The sequence below is a fragment of the Dermochelys coriacea genome, chromosome 18, assembly GCF_009764565.3.
Source record: "Dermochelys coriacea isolate rDerCor1 chromosome 18, rDerCor1.pri.v4, whole genome shotgun sequence".
Classification (NCBI taxonomy): domain Eukaryota; kingdom Metazoa; phylum Chordata; order Testudines; family Dermochelyidae; genus Dermochelys; species Dermochelys coriacea.
In genome coordinates this window covers 16,385,287-16,409,492 of record NC_050085.1, presented here as the reverse complement: position 1 = coordinate 16,409,492, position 24,206 = coordinate 16,385,287, and the positions used below count along the sequence as shown (strand labels likewise).

Genomic DNA, 24,206 nt, shown 5'->3' with positions numbered 1-24,206 from the left:
CGTTAGAGGCAGAAAGCCAGGAGAAGCAGTTGTGAGTGTGACCCTGAGAGGAAGTGGAAAGACAGACTTTCTTGGGCACAGAGCTCACTGGTGTAGCAGACTTGGGGATTCTGAGCAAGGAAACTGCCTGCTGTTGGTTGCTCCTACTGTGTTCAGGGGAACAGGACTTTGTGTGCATCTTGGGTAAATAAACAAGATGGCCCCAAGAACAGACCTGCCTCAGAGCATCAATTTCTCACCCTTTCATGGAAGCAGCCCTGCAAGGCCCTGCTTAGTCTAACCTATGGGGCCAAAGGAGCAACAGTTAAAGATAGCCAAAGAAACTTCAACGGACCCATAGTCCATCAGAATATACAGTTCCATTGAAATCAAACTACTTCACACAATCGGGTCAATTTTACCAGCATTGTGTTTGGGGAAAAAACGGGGGGGATATGTGTTGACATTTTCTGAATGAACCGTTTTGATTGTTGCAAAACAAACAATTTTCATTTCAAATTTGTAAAAATGTTGTCTGATCTACAAAATGAAACAGACAGAACTGAAAACGCAACACTTCAGCTGACCCAGAGCGGGTGTGTTGGGGGAATTTGCCTTCAAGGAGAATTTTGAAAGCTTAAAAATCTCAAAACACTTCACGGAACGGACCTCACAGTCTCCACGTTGCTCTCACAGTAATACTTTGATCACGTCCCCTCTTATTCATCTCCTAAGATCGTCAGTGATCACTCTTCCCCGACAGTTGTTCCAGGCCCCTAGCCATTCTCCTGCAGTGTATTCCTCAGGCGGGACTGGGCCCGGTTGCTGCCCATCTGCTGACCGCACACATTTGGGGAACTAAGCCTGAGTTTGCCATGGAATTCCCAATGGCGTTCTGTCCAGTGTTCAGCTGCCACCCCCCTCAGCTTCCCATGGTCACTTTGCTTCCAAGGCCCCAGAGCCTTACGCCCTTAGAATGAAAACCAAAGCCCAGGGAAAATACATAAATTAGTCTTTAATATACAGCGAGGGCTCCAATGGCCCGGTGACATTACAATGGGCATCACACATGAACAGCCTGTACCGCCGGTGCTCAGACAGCAAATGAAGAGCAGCCCCCACGGCAGAGCCCCCAGCGTGGGATTTATTTACACATCAGCAATTGAAATGGTTACAATGGACAGAAGAACAACGGCGACTGGGGATACACAGCTTCCAGTGGTCAATGGCATCCAGCTCGGAAAGGCCCTCCTCAGGCCTGGTTCAAAGCCAGCTGAAGCCAAGGGAGAGACTCTCCTTGATGTTGCTGGCAATGGACCAGGCCCTGTGTTAGTTCTCCGGTACTGGGTGAGGATGGGAACCCAGGCTGGATTTCTTGCAGGGGTAGGTGTAGAATGTATGGCTCCCTCCCCCAAGAAACAAAGCCCTCGTATGGGTGAAAGGTGCTGGCTGGAGAGCCCTGGAGAATGAAACCCCTTGTGCCTATAGGTGCATCTGGGATATCCGCGAGGGCCGCGTCCCTTGCACTGCCCTGCCGACAGGCCTCAGCTCTGCGCTGGGGCAGGGAATGTCATCTCTGTGGCCCGTTCAACCCTTGGCCTGTCTGAGGAGATTGGGCACGAGATGGGTCAGCGAGTGCCAGCTGCTGGAATGGCTTTTGGCTGCCGAGCCCTGTCCACTAGACCAGTGATTCCCAAACTTTTTACTACGATGACCCGCCAACTGCGTTTTGTCTGTTTTTTCAGACCCGCCATTGTGTCTACAAAAGGTCCAGATTCATGGGAGGGGCCCAAAATGAAAGGCAGGGTCCTCTTCCACTGCCGCTGTCTCCTCCTCTCCTCCCCCACCGAGGGGGCACAGACCACCCGCAGTAACCCCTGTCCCCCAGTCTCCCAAACGGAATCCCGGCTGGATGCGGAGGGGAGGCCCCAGGGAGGTGGGGGGCAATGGCTGCTATCCTGCAGGGCTGGGCCCAGCTCCCTGCTCCGGGCCCTGCGACCCTATCTGCCAGTTCGCAGCGCCACTCAGGTTTGACTCAGCTGCCCCGCCATCAACGCCCAGAGCGGGGAGCCAGTCCCAGCCTCTGCGGGGTGAGTGTGGGGCGGGGTTTCTCTCCACACCCCCCCCCAGCCCTCCCTCCACACCAATCTAGAACCTTCCTGCGACCCAGTGGCAAGTCGGGACCCACCGTCTGGGAAACACTGCACTGGACAATACCCAATGTCTAGCAGGCCATTGCGTGGCCATCAGATTTCAATAACCAGCATCGAAGCAGGCAGGGTTCAGGCCAGCACCCTGGGGGGAAGGTACCCACAGCCCAGTAGAGATCCCCCAAGCCACCTGGTCCCCACTAATCACAAAGGAACACAGTCACCATTATCACCTGCTACGAAAGCAGCTGTGCAAAGCGGGACGGACATAGTCAAGGTGCAACAAGGTGATGGCTCCTGAGTGTTGTATAGGTCCAGACTCACCGGTGCATTTGTGGGGCCAGACACCTGTGCAACCACAATAGGATTCTAAGTAGGGGGGCCACAATGGACCCCATCCTGGCGGAATGTGTGGTTTACAGGGGGCCACTTCTCTGGGACAAAGGATAGAGCTTTTTAAGCACACGGCTAATTTTCCCTTGTGCCTGTAGCACCATCCGCAGCCCCTTCCATCATGGCTCAATCTAGTCCACGACATAAGGAGATCCCGTGTTCTGAGACCAAGCTTCACAAAGCTGGGAGCCAGGAAGAAGCACAGGGTCTGTCTGTGTCCAGCAGCCTCAACGAAGTATCCCCCTTTCTATGTCAGCGAGTGCTGTCTCTTCGATACCAGCAGGGACATGACTGGCCCTGCATAAGTAGGAGGAGGGCGAGCCCCTTTGACACGCTTTTGTCCATCACAATGGGGAGAACCTGCTGAGGGTTACAGGCCAAGGTACAACTACAGGAGAGGGGTTCATTCCAGACCCAGCTACATTCCTCTGGCCCTAGGAACCCTGAGAACCTATGCCTACCAGGACTCCAGATGGTGACCTTGCAGGTGCCAAGGGGGGATGTACTGGGGGGGGGGAAGGGGGCTGGGGGAGCCACTGCAGCGAGCTCATACCCAGGCCTTGACTTGAGTGCTCCACTCCTTGGCACAGTTGCACAGCCCCCCCTCCTCGTACCAGCGCCACTTCACCCCCTTGTAGACGGCCCGGGTGTAGGGCTGGGAGCACAGGAAGAGGCGAAGGCGCCGTGCCAGGCTGCAGTAGATGGCCATGGCCACCATGATGAGCGGGGACATGATGACGAAGCCGAGGATGATCAGGGCAGAGGCGCTGTTGTCGTCCAGGATGGTTTTGCAGTAGTAAGCAGAGGAGTGCAGCACCTGCAAGAGACGGGAGAAAGGGCAAAGTGGGTCAGAGGCCTGGGGCGGAAGACAGGCTTCCTTAGCGCCATCGCACTCATGTGTTCTCAGTAGCCTGGCAGGCTCCCAGTAGGTACCGGCCCTGGCCGGAAGTAGGTCTGTCTGTTCACAGCCGGACAGCTGCTTGCCGGCAGCCAGACACTTGGTTCGATGGGATTTTAATAGGAATTTCAGAGGATTGTTTGTAAACACCGCTAGCCACCTGTGTACCAGATGCACAGCCAGAAAACTCAACAGCGAGGGCCCTCAGGACAGCACGATCCATGAAAGCGCTTCAGGAACAAGCGCCATGCCCCAAAGCTGAATAATACTGGAAAGCACGAGGCTGGGAACCAGGAGATCTGGGCTCTATGGCCTACATGTATTAGGGGCAAAATGCTCCCTACAAAAAGCCCATCCCCACTGCAGGTGGGGTCCAACAGAATCCTGTTACTCTCTGTAATGGCTCCGGGACACCTGGCCAAGGTCAGGGTTCCACTGAGCTAAGTGGACACAGAATAAACATCCCTGCCCCAAAGACCTCCCAGGCTAAATAGCTAAAGGAAGTACAGTTAGCACTGTTCCCAGAAGGGAGCTGAGACACAAGGTGTGTCCACATTGTACAGTTAGCCTGGGCTGCCTGGGTGTTGCCCCTAAACCTGCTCCTATCCACACACACAGCCCTTTCCCCTGAATGTTGGGGTGCCCAGGTAGCCTAGAGGTCAAGTGCCACTTTCTGGACAGAGGCTAACCCACTCCAGTGCTGATAGTCCCCCAGAGCCTTCCCACAATCCCGCCGTGTGTCCAGAAGGGCAAACAGGTTCTTCAGCAATTCATGGGGAAAGAATCCTAGGGGGGGCCTCAGTTTACTGCAGCACAGAGACCCATGGGATATATGCCCCCGGAAGTCCTAGCAACACACACGGGAGAGTGCAGCGCGAGGGAGGACACGGTAGCACAGCAGGGCTTTGCAGTGTGGCTGCTCATCCCCAAGCGAGGCTAACCCAGGTGCTGATCACCTGGGCCAATTCTGCAGTAAAGACGCACCGCCCAGATGAAGGGACTTGCCCAAGGTCTCACAGACCAGTAACTGGACTCCTCCTGGGTCTCCATCCAGCGCCTTAGCCCCAAGACCAGCCTTCCTCTCTCTTCTGAGCCAGGCCTGGCAATTTCCAGGCTGCCTCACAGAACCTCTTTAATCAGGCGTTTAGTTAATCAACCATCATTACAAGGCCAGGGCATTGCATGCAGATAACAGAGCAGGAAATGTTAATTGTATTGACTCACCCCTAATAATATACTTTTGTATTTTTTAGTTTTTGGATACAAAGATCCCTGATGCTACAGTGACGTGGGCTGCAAAAGCACATTGACAATGATAGAAAAATAAAGAAAATACAGCTAGATCTTAGCTTCTAATAACAAAGAAAGAGGAGGTGGGAGGGGGGAATAGATGTGCTTGAGGTTAAGGCAGCGGTCTGGGACCCCCACTCAAGCCATCCATTCAGTTCTCAGCCCTGGCACACACTGCCTGCACACATCAGCACTACCCTAGCTCTCAAACTTCTGCTCACATATCAGATCCCTTTCTCCTACCCAGCACCTCCTCAGACTCGGAGATCTCCAGGGCAAGGACTGTCTCTCACCACGTATTTGTACAGTGCCTCGCACAATGGAACCTCCATCTCAGTTGAGGGCTCTAAGCACCATTACAACACTAATCAAAAGAACAGGTGTTCCAAGTGCAGCTACCCGTACACTCTGCATGAGCGGACGACAGCAGGTTCCCCCTGTCTTTTTCCCTTTTACAAGGCTTCTCTTTCTTTCTCAGTGTCCCCACAGCAAACACAACCCATCTGGTTTTAAACAATCCTTATTTGCTCCACGCAGCATAAAGGGCAACCTATAAGTAAAGGAAAAGCACTGAAAAGCAGCACCCAAAGACAGAAGGAATGTGCTCACCAAGCTGCTTCTGCCTTGCCAGGGCACGGCTCCTTCCTGCACCCGTTCAAAGGCAGAAAATAATTGTGTTCTCCAGCTATGGAAAAGGCAGTCCCTGGCTTTCTCTTCTGATCTGACTGACATACTCACAAAGGGATACAGGGATATTCTCTCAGCTGGAAGAAATTCACTTTGCTTATGAACTGGAACTCAAGGCCTTCCAAGCTAATGGTCTAGGCACTGCTGAGTTTAATGGGGGAGCTTAATGTTCCAGTCCTTGCTGTCTCATCTCTCGTGACTTGGGCTCAGTTTGTGGGCTAGATTTATGATTTCACAGGGAGGCTTGTCAAGTCACAGGAGACCCAACATTTAAGGTCAGCACAAAGCCTCTTCTATAAAACCTAACTTACACTGCCCCGAAGGGAATGTTGCTCTGCTTAAGAGCAGAAAGTGAAGCCATTTTGTTCTTAGACCTGCTGCACCCAGTTACGGAGGGAACGTACATACTGTGCTCTCTCCCATGGAGACTTTATTATGGCTAATGTTTGTTGTCATTTTTCTTTAATCTAAAACAAAAGTCATTTTGGGTCTGGACCTACCTGATTACCATTTGTATGTAAAAAAACATGACACCCTCCAGCCTAGATGGTTTCAACTAGGCATAATTAATGCATGGCACATACATATTTAGCCAATGGACATTTCTTTATAACTCATACATCTGTAAGAAGGGGCTGTTAGATACCACAGAGGCGTATAGGAAGGAGAGATAGAAAGATAGATACAGAGAGTCTTTCTGCTGCCTTCTCTCCCTAGCATTATTTCAGCAGGGAGTTACAGGGGAGAGGCGGGCTTATCTTTATCAGATTTTTGTATGCATTGTTGCTAACCCATGGTTGGTGCAATTCATCCCTGCTGCATCGCCATTAGTGCTCACTCACTTCCCTAGCTCACAAGGGTGTCTTGGCACTTACTCACTCAAAGCACTTTGAAAATGCGAAGTGCTTCTTCCGTGTCAAGTAATACCTGCACTGGAGGCTGAACTGCAACAGAGCAAAGCCCTCCATTCCTTACCTTTGCTACAGCCTGTCGGAACGATGCTGCCACTCGGGCCCCTAAACTGAGCCAAACACAACAAACAAACGGCAGCCTATGCAATCCAACCCCAGCAAAAGCATTTCCCAAAGCTCCCAGAACGAGCGAGGTTTCAATCTGGAAGACGTCTTGACTGGTCAATTACAAGCTGCGGGTTTTGTCCGAAAAGCCTTCTTTGGTGCAGACCCTTTGGTATCAACCTCTGCAGCATTGACCTCTTTCAATCACTCTCCTAGCTGAGAGCTCATTTTCAAGGGCATGCCATTTCAAAATGGTTCTCTCCCTCCTCCCCAATGCACTGATCTGAATGGCTGATTTTATGTTTTTAATCTCGCCCCACCCTCCCCCGGCTGGCAACTCTCTTGTACAATTAATGCAGAATTAATAGGAGGTAAGGAGGGGAGCGAGGATGTTTTCTGAGAATAGCTAATGGGGTTGATGTCAAGGTCAATTGATTACTGGTGATGGAAGCAAATGAAAGTTCAAGGATATGTTCCCCCTCCCCATCCCACCCCAGCTCAAAAGCGGCTGGCCTCTAGAAAGATCTTAGAGCCAGCCAAGCAAGAGATTAAAACTCAACCCAAGCTGATTCAGTCAAATGAAGCCGTCTCTCAAAAAAGTAAAGCGCTCTGAACTGTTTCACCTGCCGGCTGCCAGCTGCCTTTGATGCAGTTTCCACACCTTCCCTCTGGGTTCGCATTCCTCCTTCAGGGCCTTTGCATTTCATTTCACACTGGACCGCATTCAGCCCTGGGCTGACCAGGCTTATTTAGAGTATCTCTTGGGCTAGAGAAAAGACAGAATTTGGTGATGGTGAATAGAATGGCAATTGGGGTTGTGGGATATTGACAGACCCTGTGGTTCTCTTAGGCTCCTTAGCTCCCACACTGACTAACACAGTCAACACACAGGCTCTCCCAAAGTTCTGGCCTGGAATAGCCAGTCAGAGAATGCATTACAGAGTAGACAACGGGTGTAAATAGAGTCAGTGGAGAGCACTGTTCTCAATGGAATTGTAACCATTTATACTAGGAGCAGAATCTGGTGCAGAACTTGTTAAGCTCACAGTTAAAAGAGTTTCCCACCATGGCAAGTGGGAGAGAACAGGGTCAAAACGAGCCATTCATCCAAACCCAATGAGCTGTGGGTGTCTGGAAAAAACAGGAACAAGTCTAAACTACCTTGCTTTTGATTTTGTTAACACCAAATTCCCACCAGTAAAGTTTTGCACAACGTAGGCCAAAGCCACCTCTGGTTCTGCCTGTCTCTGATCGTTATTAACCAGCCTTCACCTGGTTGCTTCATGGGGTTAAAACTTAGAATCTTTTATGACACGTGGATTGTCAGAAATTTGTCGATTTCACCAACAAACCTCTCAGGTTTATTAAGAATAAAACCTTAGTGTTAAGTACCAAGAAGTTTACATATTTTTTTGTGCAGTTCATAGCCTTGGGATCAAACTAAACTGCACAATTCAGGCAGCTTTAGCCATAATGAGGAGAAGCAAAATGCAAACAGCAAACCTCTGAAACCTCCTAGGGCAGCCAAAAAAGCTATTTAGAAGCAGGCAGCTTCCCACCACCACAAGTAAATCAGAAGTGTTTATAAAAATCTCATTCAGCATCCTTCTTCCCAAATTTTACTATCTTTGGATTCTCCCCCCATACTCCCTGATGGATCCAGCTGCTAAAAGGCAAATGACCTTGTCCAACTTTGTAACCTCATTGTTTTGAAGTTGGAATAAAATCTCTTCAAGCAGAGAAAGGTTCATGCCAGGTTCTCAGCAGAGGGCATGTCAACTTGCTGTGTTGCCTGCTTTCCTACTGGGCCTTTTTCCTTTAGCACAAAGAAAAAGGGTTCTCAGTACATGACACAAGCAATATATCAGATGGAGAGCCCCCCAACCCATCCTTTTAACGGGAAAGACCTTGAAGGGTATAAATGCATTTGTACTGTAGCCTGCAAATTACGTAGCTCTCCTCTCCATCTGTATTCTGTAGTAGTGTGGCAGGGTTCCAGCTAACTTGAAATCCTTACTGTGGGATGTTTAACAGGAACAGCCCATCTTTTAACAATATTTACACGAGCCAGTGCCAGACAAACCGCAGAAGAGAACAGGCAAATATTTCTGGTAATAACCCCACTGTCATAAGTGCCTGCAAACCCTTTCGTTTCCAGCAGGGAGCTAAAACTGGATGGGTCTGGGCTGCACAGTTTGGCTCTGTGGTTTTGTCTACACTTAAACCGCTACAGCAGCGCAACTGTGGAGTCGCTTTCCCTACAGCGATGGGAGAGGCAGAGCTTGGTGGACAGAATCTACACTGGGGGTTGGGCCGGCTTACCTACGTTGCTCAGAGATGTGGATTTTTCACATCCCTGAGCTACATTGCTGGGGCAAACGTATGTTTTAGCATAGACCTGTCCTGAGCCTGAGCTTTCAAGGAATTTGAGCTCTACTTAGACTGTGAGATCTTTGGAGCAAAGACCATCTTTTCCTTTTACGTGGGTAGGGCACCTAGCACAATGTGGGGGGGAGGGGTGTGATATCTGCCTGGAGTCTCTAGATGCTATCGCAATGCAAACAAGATGACAATAATGTATTCCGATCCCAGGCTTTGGTTCAGCCCTTTACAGACACAAGCCAGCTGTAAAGTTTGCATTCAGACCTGATAACGTGTTCTAAGAGCTTGTCTTCACTGCAAAGTTAACTCAGGTTCTTACTGTTGGCCCTACCCCGATTCCCGTCTACTCCCCAAAACCTCTCACTCCCTGGTTTGTCCAGGGGTAGAGGCTAACACCTGAGTGCTACCAACACTTGAGCTGGTAACCCAACAAATCTGCAATGTGGATGCGGACCTAAGCCACTTGAGTGCTGACAGTCCTCTAAGGCTTTCCCACAATTACACCTGGGAACTATTTTCTTGCCATCTACTTACTCTTTGCCTCCCATTCAACCAGAAGTCACCTGCCCGTTCACAAAGTCTGGTTTGGCCTTTGCACCCCACATTCACATGTGCCCTGCTGTACATGCAATGTTTCTAGCACTTGTACAACTGGTGGTGAACAGATGGCATCTGGGGCACCATCCCCCCAGAATGTTGCCAGCTGGCTTGAAGCTGTAACTAGGGTGCTAGCGGATCTTCGCTGCAAGGCCAGTAAAACCTCAGATTTTGGGACCAGGACCCCAAATCTATAATGCTATGATGCTGTCTCCAAGAAGCTGACAGAGGAAGGGACCCACTGGATGGGATGTTAGTGTGGGGAGAAAATTAACCCCTGAAGAATCTGTACTGGCAGACCATGGACCACAGTGCCTAGTCTGGTAATGCCCCGAGACTGTGCCCACTCTGCCAGAAGCTGGACTGGGTGGAATTCCTCCAGTGCAGCACTTGGAACCGTGGAATACGGAGCCAGGAGGTCTAGAGTACCTCACACTATTGATTGTCAACCCAACGTGGATGCAGTCAATTGGACAAACTCAAGTCTGACTTTGTGGTGTGACCGTTATCCCCTGGGCTAAGCCTCCTCCAGTGCTCACACCTGAGCACCAATGACCCAAGTAAACTCAGCAGCGAAGACACCCTGAAGAGCTCTTTGGGTTCAGACAGCTCAAGCAGAACTTTATGTGAAGATGTCAGTTCTTCCCACCTTCCCACTCGCTATCCTGTGCCTGCCACACAGCAGAGGGGCTGCCTTTGTTGCATCTGAGCATCCGATGAAGTGAGCTGTAGCTCACGAAAGCTTATGCTCTAATAAATTTGTTAGTCTCTAAGGTGCCACAAGTACTCCTTTTCTTTTTGCTAAATCTGCGCCTCTCTTATGTTATTCTATTTCTTTGTCTCTTATGTCAATAGATACCAGAACTAGGGTTTGTTTTGTAGTGTTGGGCTGTGAACAAACTGTGCGGCTTCATGTCATTTTGATTAAAGTCTGACTCAGTTCCTAATGTGTACACCAGCGGGGGTGGAATAAGCATGTGTGATGGGAGAGAGGGCACCCAAACCAGTGGTTAAGGCTGTAAGCATGTCAGTTTTCTTTTCAGAATGAAACATTTCTTTGCTTAGCCCTCTCCTCCCACCCCCACCCCGCCAAGTGACGGTAGTTCTCGTGATTGATGCTGAATGGAGAGCCCTAGACCATGAGATCTTCGGTTTATTCCTGATCACTGGAGGTTTTTAAGAACAGGCTGAACAAACCCCTGTCAAGGATGGTCTAGGTTTACTTGATCCTGCCACAGCGCAGGGGGCTAGACTTGATGACTTCTTGGGGTCCCTTCCAGCCCTATATTCCTATGATTCTATGATGCTGTACTATTGAACCAAGGAGGTGTCTTTCTGTTGCCTGCAGAGGAGTTTGGATCAGGCCCTAAAGACATTGCCTACTTCCTGCTATGTGGGAACTGTCTGTGCTGTGGGAAACCCTGGAAGCTTCTCCCACAGGAGCTGGACTGAGATCCCTTCTTACCCACCCTGCCATCAAACCAACCTCCTTTCACAGGGGCCTTGTAAAATGATCCAACCTGTCAGATGGCAAAAAATACGTGTTTACCTAAGCAATGGACAGGGTCTGCAGAATTACAAGCGAGGGACATGGACATAATGGTCTAATTAAACATATAATCTGACAAGTGTTATATCCTTTTGGCAATAAAACAGGCTTAGCCTGCAGTCTGGAGACTAAATACATCCCCCGATACGTGGCCTGCTACAAATCAGGAGCATGCTGATACTTTATATTCTTCAATAAAAAACAATAGCGTGTTAATCAGATACTATTAGCCATGCCAGTGGTGGGGATGATGGAGGTTTTGGCACATTCACATTGTGCTTTTCCTGCCAAAAAATGCTTGTCAAGCAGAAATAGGAGCTACCGCTGGAGTGGACCGTGGAAGCTGTTCAAAAAGTGAGCTGGAGTGTTACACAGCCATTTAGGATAGGAAGTAAAGAAGGACATTGTATCAAATTGGAACAGTAAGGGGATGAGCAGAACAGAATCACCCAGCATGGAATTTGCTCAAGACTATCTATCTTGGTTTCTAAAAGGTCCCCCAACCCTATGGTATTTGAGACACGTGGGATAACACCCCTTGTCTTGCAAAATAAAACGTGTCCTGGAGTTTTTCATGACATGTCATGGCTGGAAAAGGGCCACCAATAAGTCACCAATAGCATGTGCTGTGGACCGAGACCTTGCATGCAAATCATTGACCTACCTCAAGACTGCTTAACTGTGTGAAATTGAACAAAATTGCAGCACCAGGAAATAGTCACATCAGGCTGGGCCTCCTTAGCCCTTCCCACACATACATGATCTCTGCTCAAAAAACAGGCTGAGAGACCAAGCCAGACCCACAACAAAATTTCAGCATAATCCCCCCAGCACTGCAGCAGCATTTCAAAAAGCATCGCTATCATGAGGGGTGGAAGGAGTGCTGGAAATGTGCAATATTGCCACTGACATGACTGGGAAATGACTCTTACTTGGTGAGAACAGCTGACTCCACTGGCTTCTCCCACTTAGCTGGAGGATATAATAGTATCCCCGTTAGACACCCCTTCTCTGCTATTTTCCCCTCTGGTTTTTGAACTCTTCGCTCTTCTCCCTCATCAGCTAGTATAATGTACTCGCTTCACAGCCCAAGTACAGTCTGATTATCCTATTTGAATGTAAATGATGAATATGCAAATGATCATTCTCTGACTCCTACTGCAGAATGTTTTCAGCTGATTCATCTTAGGGTCTGTAGATCTAATAGGAATTGCCTTTTAATGTCTCTGTATTAATTCCACACAGTTCAGAACCCTCTGCAGAAGAAACAGGGAAAGATATGGACAATGCTTCCTGGATACTTTTTATTGTAGCTAGATGATTCCCTATTGCTGAGATCTGGGGTCTGAATAGCAGAGTAGGTCAGTGCCCCACTCCTTCACTGCTGGTGACCTGGATTCAAATCCTGCCTTGTGGATCACAATGTGGGGAACAGTCCTGATGTTTCCAGCCTAGTCTTTGAGGTAGCTTCCAGTGCATGGCAGATGAGTGAAAAGTTTAGATGTAGGTACACAGGGATGTGTACAGGGAATTGTGGGAATGGCAGTGCTGGCGAGGCTTGACCCATACCCTTGCTACCACCCGGCTGCAAAGTGGGTGAGGAGGGGGCGGGTTGCAGCTCAACCCGCACCCCTACCCACATGAGCTCACCAGCTCAGGAGCTACTTGCCTTGAGGCGCATGGTGAAAGGCTCTGAGTGTGGACCATATGAAGGTCTGGGCACCCTTGCGCACGGTCATATATGGAGAGCCTGCAGGGTAGACATACCCTTAGAGACGCTGGGCACATGCTGCAGTGACAACTGCTAACCTGTGCTCCAGAGAGCCCCGGCTGTTGTCACAAGTCAGAAATGAGGTGCTTTGGCAGAGCTCCACAGGCCTTTTGGGAATTGTGAGGAAAGCATGAGGAGCAGAGGCAGGCCAGGATCGAGGGGCATTGGCAGAGCTGGGTGGGGGCACAGGACTGGATTAGCAGTGAGCACTGCTGGTCAGGCGTGCATTGTTGTGTGGGAAGCGCAGTGCTGGACCAGCAGGGGTGCTGCCGAACAGGCTTGAGGTGCATTGGCAAAGCTGGGGAGCAGTGCCTAGGACTGGAAGAGCAGCGAGCGCTGCAGTTCATGCCCACCATATATGTGGGTCTGTAAAGACCTGTAATATGCAAGGGTCTAACCGGTGCCATTAGCCCCTGACATGGCACAAATTCACCAACCATTATAAACACATTGAAAGCGGAAGCTGCCTCTGCACAGACGGCTCTGAGGGTCATCAGTGCCCCATTCATGCCACCCCATGCCAGCAAAGGGGAGCATTCCGAAAGCAAGCTGTGCCCCTCAGTCACGCCCCCCATAGCCACGTCAATCACACCGTCTCCAGGAACAGTTCGTCACATGGGGATTTGCATGAAATGATGCTGTGTTAAAGACACAGGCTACATTAGCCCTGGGCTGTACAAATCCCCTGTAGCCTATAGATAAAAGATATACGGCAGTAATGCAAGAGACCTACCGGGCCAGCCCAAACCTGTAAGATGTTAGCTGAGCTCTTAGTATAAGGATATGAAGCCTACAAGCTTTAGCCTAAGTAAGTTAACAAGAAGTGACCTTAAGACACAAGACATCAGACATAACACTGTGATAAACAAGTCAGTCCAACTGCTGACAGGTCACCACAAGAAATCAGTTCATGCCAGTTCGGGTGTTTTATGACAGGAACATCCGCAAATGTTCAACCACAAAATTGCTATAGCAACCAACTGACATATATGCTAATGAGTTTGCAATAAGTCGTATCCGAATTTATAGGATAAGGACACACCAACATTACCAGGGTGAGAAAATTTAAATCTGGATGGAGGAGGCTGGACATTTTTATGAATATTCATGGTGGACATTGAACCCTATAACAGAGCTAGCCACAGCCTAGACTGTCGGGACCTGTAGTATGCCAGAGCTAGGATCAGACCTTCACAGGTCACCATACTTCTCATTGCTTCTAGCTCACCCCAAGGCTGGGGTGCCTATACGTTTGTTATGACACTGGACTTGAACCAATTTTCTGTTATTGCTACCTACTCATTTGGGTTAGAGGGTTTGTGTGTTTACCAGTCGTGCTACTAAAACGATTGTCGGTTCAAAGAGTTTGTCCTGTGTATGAATAATGCTAATATCTCTGGGCCTCACCTTGGGACTAGACCCCACAAAACCTCAGAGTGAGAACTGGGCATTAAGTAATCAATATAATTACTACACAGTCATAGATCAGGGAAGAAGCCCTGTGTGTCTGTGAGGACAGAAGCACCCAGGAAAGAGGAGTGGAGAGTTTATTTTAAAGGGAAAGGAGTACTTGTGGCACCTTAGAGACTAACAAATTTATTAGAGCATAAGCTTTCGTGAGCTACAGCTCACTTCATCGGATGCATTTGGTGGAAAAAACAGAGGAGAGATTTATATACACACACACAGAGAACATGAAACAATGGGTTTATCATACACACTATAAGGAGAGTGATCACTTAAGATGAGCCATCACCAGCAGCAGGGGGGGAAAAAGGAGGAAAACCTTTCATGGTGACAAGCAAGGTGGGCCATTTCCAGCAGTTAACAAGAACAACTGAAAAAAGAAAAGGAGTACTTGTGGCACCTTAGAGACTAACAAATGTATTAGAGCATAAGATGCATTCCGATGCATCCGGTGAAGTGAGCTGTAGCTCACGAAAGCTTATGCTCTAATAAATTTGTTAGTCTCTAAGGTGCCACAAGTACTCCTTTTCTTTTTGCGAATACAGACTAACACGGCTGCTACTCTGAAAAAAGAACATCTGAGGAACAGTGGGGGGGTGAGGTGGGGGAGAGAAATAACATGGGGAAATAATTTTACTTTGTGTAATGACTCATCCACTCCCAGTCTCTATTCAAGTCTAAGTTAATTGTATCCAGTTTGCAAATTAATTCCAATTCAGCAGTCTCTCGCTGGAGTCTGATTTTGAAGATTTTTTTTGAAGGGTTTTTTTTGTTTTTAAAGGGGTTCATGTTGCTTTAGGCAGGCAGTGACTAGAGGGGGTTTGCTCAGGAAGCAGTCAGCACATTGCACTTCATGACGGCCTCTGGCTGAAATAATCCTCCATTAGGCCACAGATCAGGGGCAGTACAAGCATCAGCAAAGCAATATTGCTGTCCCCCAGCATGGCCCTGCCCTGCCCCATCCTGAGCATCCAGGGCCAGTTCACAGCCAGCCGGCCTCTCTGCTGAGATTGCCCAGGACGGGGACGGTTAGTGAGGAGGTGGATTCTGTGCCACTGCAAACCTAGACCAGACTCAGCCCCCATCAGACAGTAGCAGCCTTCAGTCACTACCATGCAGGGCACACACAAGGCACGGTAGGTTCTGGATCCTATTAGCAATGCCCTGAACTACCCCCAACCCCTTGGTTTCACCTCATTGCTGACCACGTGAAACGATCCCTTGAACAGTCTCTCAGGGCATCTGCAACTAACAAGAGACCCTCCACCACTGACAAGATGCTGCTGATTTTTAAGCACAGGCCAGCCCCTAACAGCCCAGCCAGCCCCCACCTCACTCTGCTTTATAGCTGCCCTCAGAGGAAGTGGGGCTTAATTTCCCCCATGTGGATTGTGATGAGCCATTGGCCCTAATTAGTAGACTGCACTGGTGGCTACATTTCCGTTCCACCGCAAGCCTAATGGGGTCCTTGGTGAGGCAGGATTTTTAACTCCTGCAGCACCAGATCAATGTCCCCTATCACAGACTCAGTCCATTTGTTTTGCAGGTCTGAGCTTGGGAAAGGATTTTGGGGGAGGGGGTTGTGGGGTGGTCTCTGTAATCTCAGCAGGATTTGCAGAAGGCAAGTGGCATGAGCCAAAATGGAAAGGCAGCCCCGATGCTGGGGGAGCGGGAGGGTCACTAAATGTCGCTGCCCAGATGCTTCAACTACATATCCTCTGACGTAGGTCTGAAACTTTGTCAAAGATAAACTCAGAGATGGGCCCAAACTGGAATCTCAAACCCAACCTCCCGCCTGACCCCAGAGTGTGGAGAGAGCTGGGTGTTGGATTTGAAGCCCCAGGTGTGAACCATCCCCTGCTGTTTTGGCCCTGGGGTGGGAGAACAGGGGTGTTTTGGGCCAGCTCAGGAGAAAGGTGCAATGGGGGAGAGGCAGGGGAAGTAAAACAGCAGTAGGTGCATCAGGACTGTGATGAACTGACAGAAAGGTGGGGCATGAGGGGCAAGAGTGGAATTGTGGGGGGTTGCAGGTCAGGACTGAGGGGTCTCAGCAGGGCTATTTGTGTGGAGCACTGGGTTGGAATAGTGGGGGGTGCAGGTCAGGACTGAGGGGCGCCAGCAGGGCTTTTTGTGGAGCAGGGCTGGAATAGTGGAGGGCTGCAGGTCAGGACTGAGGGGTGTAATTAGAGCTGTTTGTGGGGAGCCCAAGGCTGGAATAGCAGGGGGCTGCAGGTCAGGACTGAGGGGTCTCAGCAGGGCTGTTTGTGGGGAGACTACAGCTGGAATTGTGAGGGGCTGCAGGTCAGGACAGAGGGGCATCAGCAGGGCTGTTTGTGGGTAACGCAGGGCTGGAATCATGGAGGACTGCAGGTCAGGACTGAGGGGTGTCATCAGGGCTAGGAGCTGGGTGGTATGTGCCAGGTTGTTGGGGGTTGTTGGGGGTTATTTATTTTTACCCACTGCGTAGATTCATTGCTAAGAAGGTCAGAAAAAACTTTTGTGATCATCTAATCTGAGCTGGGCGTCACACAGGTCCTGGAGTTTTGCAGCTCATGCTATTATACTCCCGCAGCGACTGGCTGGCAACCAGGCGATGGACACTGAGCAGGATTTCAGGACTCCCTCGCCAAGCCGCACCTACTCTCCAGAATGAAGCCACCCGCTGCTATGCAGGGGGCATATATAAGGCCAGATCTGGGTCACTTCACTCATGCCTTAGTCCAGAAGGATTTCTGTAGCGTTACTTGAATAAGTAAGGCATTATGTGCACTACTCTGCATGAGTAAGGGTGCCAAAATCTGTCCCATACATATTGCTATGCCGAAAAGTGTTAACAGCACCAGTCTGAGATCCAAAGACAACCACAAAACCAACGAGGGAAGAGGGGAGGGACAAATACTTTTAAAAACTCAGCAGAAGGCACAATTTATGCAACAAACAATGATGGTAGCCTCCCAAGGCACTGAGCCACACGGCAAGGCTAGAGCTAGCCCGGGTAGATTTGCAAACACAGGGGCTCGGGTATCGGTTGCAGGTTATGTGTTAGAGGCAAAAAGCAACAAGGAGCACTTGTGAGTGTGACATGGAGAAGAAGCAGAGACAGAGCTTCTTGGGCACAGAGCTCACTGGAGTGGCAGACTTGGGGGTTTCTGCTGTGGTTTGTGTTTACTGCATTCAGGGAAGCAGGACTTTCTGTAAATCAACATAATTATACCAAGATCAGACCAGAGTCGTATCACTGATTTCTCCACCTAATTGGAAGAACCTGAAAAAGCCCTAGAATTTGGCTAACTGCTCAGGCCAAAGGGCAACAATATGCTACAAGCCACTATTGTGTCTTTCATCCAGGAGCATCACAAAGGACTTGACAGCTGCCACTCATGCAAGTGGGCTGCTTCTCCCTCCATGCTCCTGGCAGCTGCTCAGTACTCCCCGGTCGCTCAGCAGCAGCGGGAGAGCCGTTTCCAGTGCAGGCCCAGGGAGCTGGCGCGTTTTGACACCTGATGTCCAGGATTGCAGTGCAGACGTACTCCAAGTCCCGCACGCAGCCTGCTGCACTGCTTCATGCTTCCCACGCACTCTGCCCAGCCTCCGCTGCTCGGCGTATGGCTTAGTGCTTTGGCAGCGCTCACGCCAAGCGGATGCCACCAACGCTGTCAGAAGGAAAACGCTAATGAGGTGAGCAGAGGAAGAATATTGGGTGAAGGAGGATGAAAACAGCGGAGTAGAGACCACCTTGCACTTCATTACACACTGACACAAGAAGGGCAATTTTCCAAAGCTTGGGCCTGAAAAGAAAATATACTGGCCTAATTAGGACGTGTGACATTGGTATCAGAGGGCAAAGGTCAATACTTAATCAGGTGTGAGATTGCTAAAGCCTGGGGCATAAAGGACCCTCTGCTCTTCTTTCCGAAAGCCTTGTGTCCCTGGAACGGAAGCACAGCAGCGGAAGCACTGGCTATGGTTCATTACTGGAACGGAGCGGCTGAAGTCCAGCCCCGTACAAGAAACTAATTTCCAACAGGCTACATGAGTTCATCCGGTGATGGATGAACTTCAAAAAAATCAGCGTTTGGGTTCAGAGAAGCACCGCCAAGTTTGGATGCTTTTATGAACATCTTGGGGCTGCAGATTTAGGCTGGGGGGAGGGGGATCCCCCTGAGATTTGCAGCACCAATCCCAAGAGAAAATGCCATGGGAAATGCTTTGCTCAGGGATGCTTCCAGTTCCTTTTTCAGATGGAATCAGGAAGTGCAGGAGCAGCCAGGAACATTGAAAATGAGGAGAAAAAAGACACTTGGACTTTGATCCTCACAGGAGTTAGGGGCCTAATCTAGGCCTTGGGTCCTATGAGAGACGCGCGGTGTAAGAACCTGTATAGCATAGAATAGAATGGAACAGAGAAAAAAGAAAAGGTTCCTGGAGCATTTCAGAAACAGGCTCATCTCAGCGCATCTTCTGTCCTAAAATCATGCAAAGGCTCAACAGGGTTTCTGCATTTTTCCTGAAACAATTTGTCTCTCCCCAGAATAGAAGGTCAGAAAAAAAAAAAAACCAACCCCAAAGATGGATCTGCAACTAGTGTCTGTACTGGGACCAGCCTAGGCTGGATCCAGCAGCCCGAGTATAATAAGTCAATCCCCTAGGATACTCAACCTTTGGCTAATCATGTTTTTGCTTTAATAATTGACAACCTAACCCATTTAGAAGTCTAAAGAGAAGCACTCAGCAGGGCTGCTGGTCTAGTGAGCCAGCTGTATGAGACAGAGCATCCATTCAGTCCCACGTCCCTAATGAAAGACTAGTTCAATGGGGCTAGAAGCATGTACTTAAGCACTTTGGTGGACTCGTGTCAACCTCTTAGATTCTGGTATAAGCAGTGAAACTAAATGGCAATTTTTTTTTTGACTTTCAGACTCTTGTTCCTCTTGTACACATCAGGGACCTCTGCCTCTGAGCTGCACCCTCTGCCTCTTACCTACTCATCTTGCTAATATAAAATGGCTTTACGCCATTAAAGCTTTCAGCCAAAGGCCATTAAAACCAAGCACTTTTTTGAAGGGAACAATTCGAATATTTGCTTTCCCAGGCTTCCAAGATGAATGTTTAGTGACCAATCAGAGCCTTGCTTTTCCCCCATCACACTTTATGTAATATTGCCGCTTATAGTTTATTGGATTGAATGTTGAAGGAAAATGATTGTTTGCTTGCTGCTGTTATGCCCATTAAGTGATTACTTGGGTGGTGCGTGCCCGCCCCTACTATATTATGTCCCCAGAGGACTGCGAGCATTGGTGCCAAATAAATAAAATTGCTGGCACCTTTCGCTTTAGTAGCAAAACACCAGCAAGATTTTCAGAAGAGCAGAGAAATTAGCAGGGCAACCAAACAAAGACCGGAGACCCCAAGGAAAAGCAGGTTCCACTTCATGGGCACCTTAGCTCATGCAGCTCCTGGCTGGGCTTCGCCAGCAATCATTTCTCATCCTTTCATCAAGGTTGCCAATTCATTGTTTTTTGTACGTGTTTGTGTGTGCATGATTAAATGTCATTCCCATGAAAGGGCCTGGGCTCAGAATATTTCCTGGCAGAAATAAAGCAGTGAATAACAAAGGCCCAGCATTCTGTTGGGAAAATCCCTTTGCAACCCAAAAGTCTGTCTGGCTTATGCATTAACAGCAGAAGCCCCAGCTGCCGCAAGCGTGGTTAGAAAGCTTTCAGTGCACATTTGGCTGCTAAATACGGAGCTCTAGCTCGCCTGCAGCCCCTTGCAAGAGCTTTGGAGTCCATTCTGTAGACATTACTGAACCAAAGCTCTGAACAGTCCCAGTTACCCCAAGACCCATCTTTCTTTACACTTACCACCACTCTTGCTATGCTCTACAGAGACAGTTTATCTCATGGAAGCCTCGAGCTTGTCACGCAAGTCCAAGCCCACCCAGTCTCCTGAGTCTGAGCTCGAGTGGCTAGACCAAGCTGCTGCCCATGCCACTACATCAACACTGCTGGTTTTAAGTGCTCTAGCTAAAGCAGTGCTAGTAGGCATCCGTCTACCCCAGCTGGAATCACATCTCCTCCCTGAAGTGTAGGCATACCTGCTGTGTTCTGCTCAGTGTGGTGTGCTCCAGAGGAGAGACAAACACTGTGCTGTCTTGTGGGGACTTTGCATTGGTTCCTTTTGGTTTTGGTGTCCGCTTCACCAAAGCTAATGTAAGCCACACCCACTCGATGTGGCGCTCTATCCCCCTCTAGTAGTGGCTGGGCCACAGCACTTGAGGAGCCTGCTACAGGCTCACCTAAGAGAGTTGTACCTGGTAGCTCAGGCAGTAGCAACTCCTGCTTTAAGAGCCAGAAATCCCGGGTTCAATCCCTGTTGCCAATGCCCCGGTCAGGGAAAAGATGTTACCACACACACACAGCTGCCCTTTGGAGCATCATACCCAGTCTTCCCCCCAAAGTCCCCTCTGACACTAGCGTAGCAAAGATTTCCTAAATAACCCTTCCCCCTATGGCTTCCCTGGTCCCTTTGGGCAGTGGTTCTCTGTGCCCTGGGGCATGGACCCCCAGGGATCTCCGGAGTGCACAGACTGGGTATTCAGAGTGTGCACCAAGCCCTGAATAAGGTGGCCATGATTTGGTCCTTGATAAATACCTATGTCCATCTAGAGGCACTTCTCCATATTTCCCTTAAAGGTGCATTCACAGACACCCTTCCAATAATGCCCTCAGCTAGTCTAGCCTTGCAGAAACCAAGTTCTCAGCATTTTCTACCAAGCTGCTGTGTGGCCCAGGGTCATTTTAAATACACAAGCACACCCCAGGCTGTGGACAGGGTGGTCTCTTCTGCAGACTGCAGGGGCTGAAGAACAAAGACAAGAGCACGTATATGGTACTTTACACTACTAAGGGGATTCATACCCACCAGCTAACGAGTGACAATTGCAACTTGCCTTGTCTGCACTAATTTTAACACATTACGTACCATGAGTTAACTAATACACGTTAAAAACCACACACCTTCTTTCCTAGTGCAGACAAGGCCAGAGAGGTTAAGTGATTGGCCCAAAGTCATGCAGGTCAGTAGCAGAGCTAGGAACAGAAGACAGATCTATTGGATGGAAGGTGCTATGGAAGCAAGATAATTATTATGGCTGAGTTTTGTGAAAGCGCCTAAAAGTGGTAAGCACTCCACTCCACCTAAATTCAAAGGGATTAGGATGGTTCCGAACTACAGCTGGTCAGAGAAAGATAAGCATTTTTATCAATCGGTGGTGAGGGTGAAATTCTCTAGTTTTTCCATGAAACCCCCAAACTTTCTAGTTTTTGAACATCAAAGCCTACTAAAGCTCAAAAATTATTTGCTTTTTTGTTGAAAAAAGCTGAAATTGTTGAAAGAAACTAAAATTTTCTGCAAAAAACTTTTTTTTTTAAAAAGGCAATTTAAAAAAAACAAACAAACAGTTTTTTCCACCTCATCCTCCCTTTTCCCAACAGGTGGGTTCCAGCTAGTGCTGTGTTTGGTTCATTCATTCCTGCCACACACATCTGTCCCCTCAGTGGTGAGGCTTGCGGGATCCAGACCATTTTGCTGCAGCTCTCAGCTCCCTGCCAGAGGATCCAGAGACTAAAGTATGCAGTTTGCTCTAAATGTTATCCAGCCATTTCCCTCAGTGGGAGTATCACATTGACCCTCATTAGTTTCCTGCAATAACCAGCCACTCCGCTCTTAATTTCCAAGCCCCGATCTTTATTTCTCATGCTGGCTGTTAACTTTGATTTTTTTTTTAAACAGATTAATTTGCCACTGTTTGATCCTGCAATTTAAAGCAAAGAAAAAGCAGGGAGGGTTGGTTTTTTTTTGTTAGAACCTTGGTTTTCCATAACTTTCTGTGGTTTTCTCCCCACAAAGCCAGCAGCACTCTGCCCATGACCTCTGAGATTGAGAGAACCATTGACTACAACGCTATCTTCCTAATGTGCTCTCCTCAGTCATCCCTACCAGATGCTGTCAATTCTATGCCAGTCACTCCAAACAGCACCAGAGCCTTTCCCAGCTGCAAGTGCCTTGTTGTTAGCTTTATGCAGCACTCTATAAAAGAAAGAGGCTGAGAGCATCTGAAGCCACTTCATGATTCTTTTAAAGCCTTTGGGTCAAAACTATTTACACTAATTACCATTAGGCTGAATCAAAAGCCAAAGCCAAGATGGGAAACACCAGCAACAGCAGTAATTCCCAGGGGCACTTAACCTTCAGTCTTTGTGGCTGTGATGGCAGTTCAAAGAGTGACCTTGATCAATTAACAGACAGTATTCAGCCTTTGAAAAGGAAAGGGCCAGATCCCCAGCTAATGTAAATTGGCATAGCTCTACTGAAGCAAATGGAGTGATGCTGCTTTGTATTAGCTGGGCATCTGCCCTGTTGATTTCATTAGAGCGATGTCAATTTATAGCATCTGCAGAGCTGTTAGCTCAGCCTCTCTGTTTCTGATGTTCACCTTCCCTGTTCTGCTGTCCCAGCCATCTCTTCCTAATAGAGCTTTTTAATCCCCCTCACAAGTTCTCCCTTCTCCTCACTGTGGACAATACCTCCAACCTGCCTATATACTGCCCATCATCTTTGACTCATGCCTTTCCTGCCCATCCACGCAGCTACCCTCTTGTCCAGGTGCTCATGGTCTCAATTACTGCAATATTCTTTTCTCTGGCCCTGACAAATGCAGTCTTGCCCCATTCAGATCCAGTCAGAATGCTGCTGTTGCAAAGGTAACTTTCCTAGCCTGATATTTGACCATGGCACCCCTCTCTTTTCTTCCCTCTCCTTCTCTATCGCATCAGACACAAGCTGCTTGTATTCACTTTCAAGACTCTTCACGGCCTATCCCCATTGACCCTATCATCTCTCATTCACTACTGAGAGGTCGACTCCCGCCTCTGATTGGCCCATGACTCCAGCCACCATTGCCCCCTTCTTAAATTTTCAAACAAGCACCTTCTTGCTTTCTCCCATGCTATCTCTCCCCTGAAGCGCCCCATAAACATCCACAAAAGTAATGCATTATCCACCTTACAAACCCGTCTTAAGGCTCTCCTTCTCCAGGATCCCTAAGAAAAGCTTAACAATGGTTAGGCAGCTGGTGTGCTGAGACCACAGCCTGTCATACTGACCAACACTGTCTCATTGTTCCTTGGCACTTGCCTATCTTGTGTCCATCTGTTGTCTCTTCTTCTTCGAGTGCAAGAGAAGGGAGAAGAGACCTCTCTTTGTTCTGGATTTAGACAGTGCCTCAATGGTGCCCTGCTTCATAACTAGTATTTCTAAGCTCTGCGGCAAAATAAACAGTAATAAATAATAGCCCACTTCACTTGTCTCCTGCCAACCCAGGCCACTTCCCTTTCAACCATCTTTCTTCTTTTTCCTGCTGCTCTCCAGCACCTGATCTGTTTGGTATTTCCAATGGCTGGAAGGAATAACAAAGCCTAAACTTCCAAAAACTGCCAGTAGCTTTTGCATCAAATTCCAGACCAGCCTTTTGTCCTTTCTCAACATCATCCTGGCCTAAGGGCCAAATTCTGTGCTTGTTAATCAACCAAAGCTCCTCTTATTATCTGTATTACAGTAGCATGTTCAGGACCCAACCAAGAGTGAAGCCCCAATGCGCTAGGTCTGTACATACCCATAATGAGATACAGGCCCTGCCTGGAGTGCTTATAGACAAACAGACAAGACAAAGGATAGGAGAGGAACTGCCTTGCCTGAAGTCACCCAGTAGTTCAGAGGCAGAGCCAGGTCTCATGAGCCATGGTCTAGTGCCCTTAGCCACCAGAGGGGATGTTGTCTAGTTAAGGATGACAGAAATTTCCCCTAACACAGAATTTTCAAGGACAAGCAGCAGCTATTTCTGCAAAGAGCAATTTTTTTGCAACTGCCCAATGAAATGCTCAAAATCCCTTTGCGTGGTGCAGAGGCCTTAGGCTGGTTCTCTGAACAGGGGTGAGGATCACACAATAGACAACATGCTTCACAG

The 24,206-nt window shown here is 48.7% G+C and overlaps 1 protein-coding gene across 1 annotated transcript in view; it reads right to left on the bottom strand.

The window, feature by feature from the left end:
- Positions 1–976: 976 nt before the first annotated feature.
- TMEM88B (transmembrane protein 88B) overlaps positions 977–24,206 on the bottom strand; it is a 43,082-nt gene continuing 19,852 nt past the window's right edge. Inside the window, exon 2 of the mRNA XM_038377006.2 lies at positions 977–3,339. Coding sequence (XP_038232934.1) covers positions 3,070–3,339 — 270 coding nt within the window. The 3' untranslated portion in view covers positions 977–3,069. The remainder of the gene's footprint in view (positions 3,340–24,206) is intronic.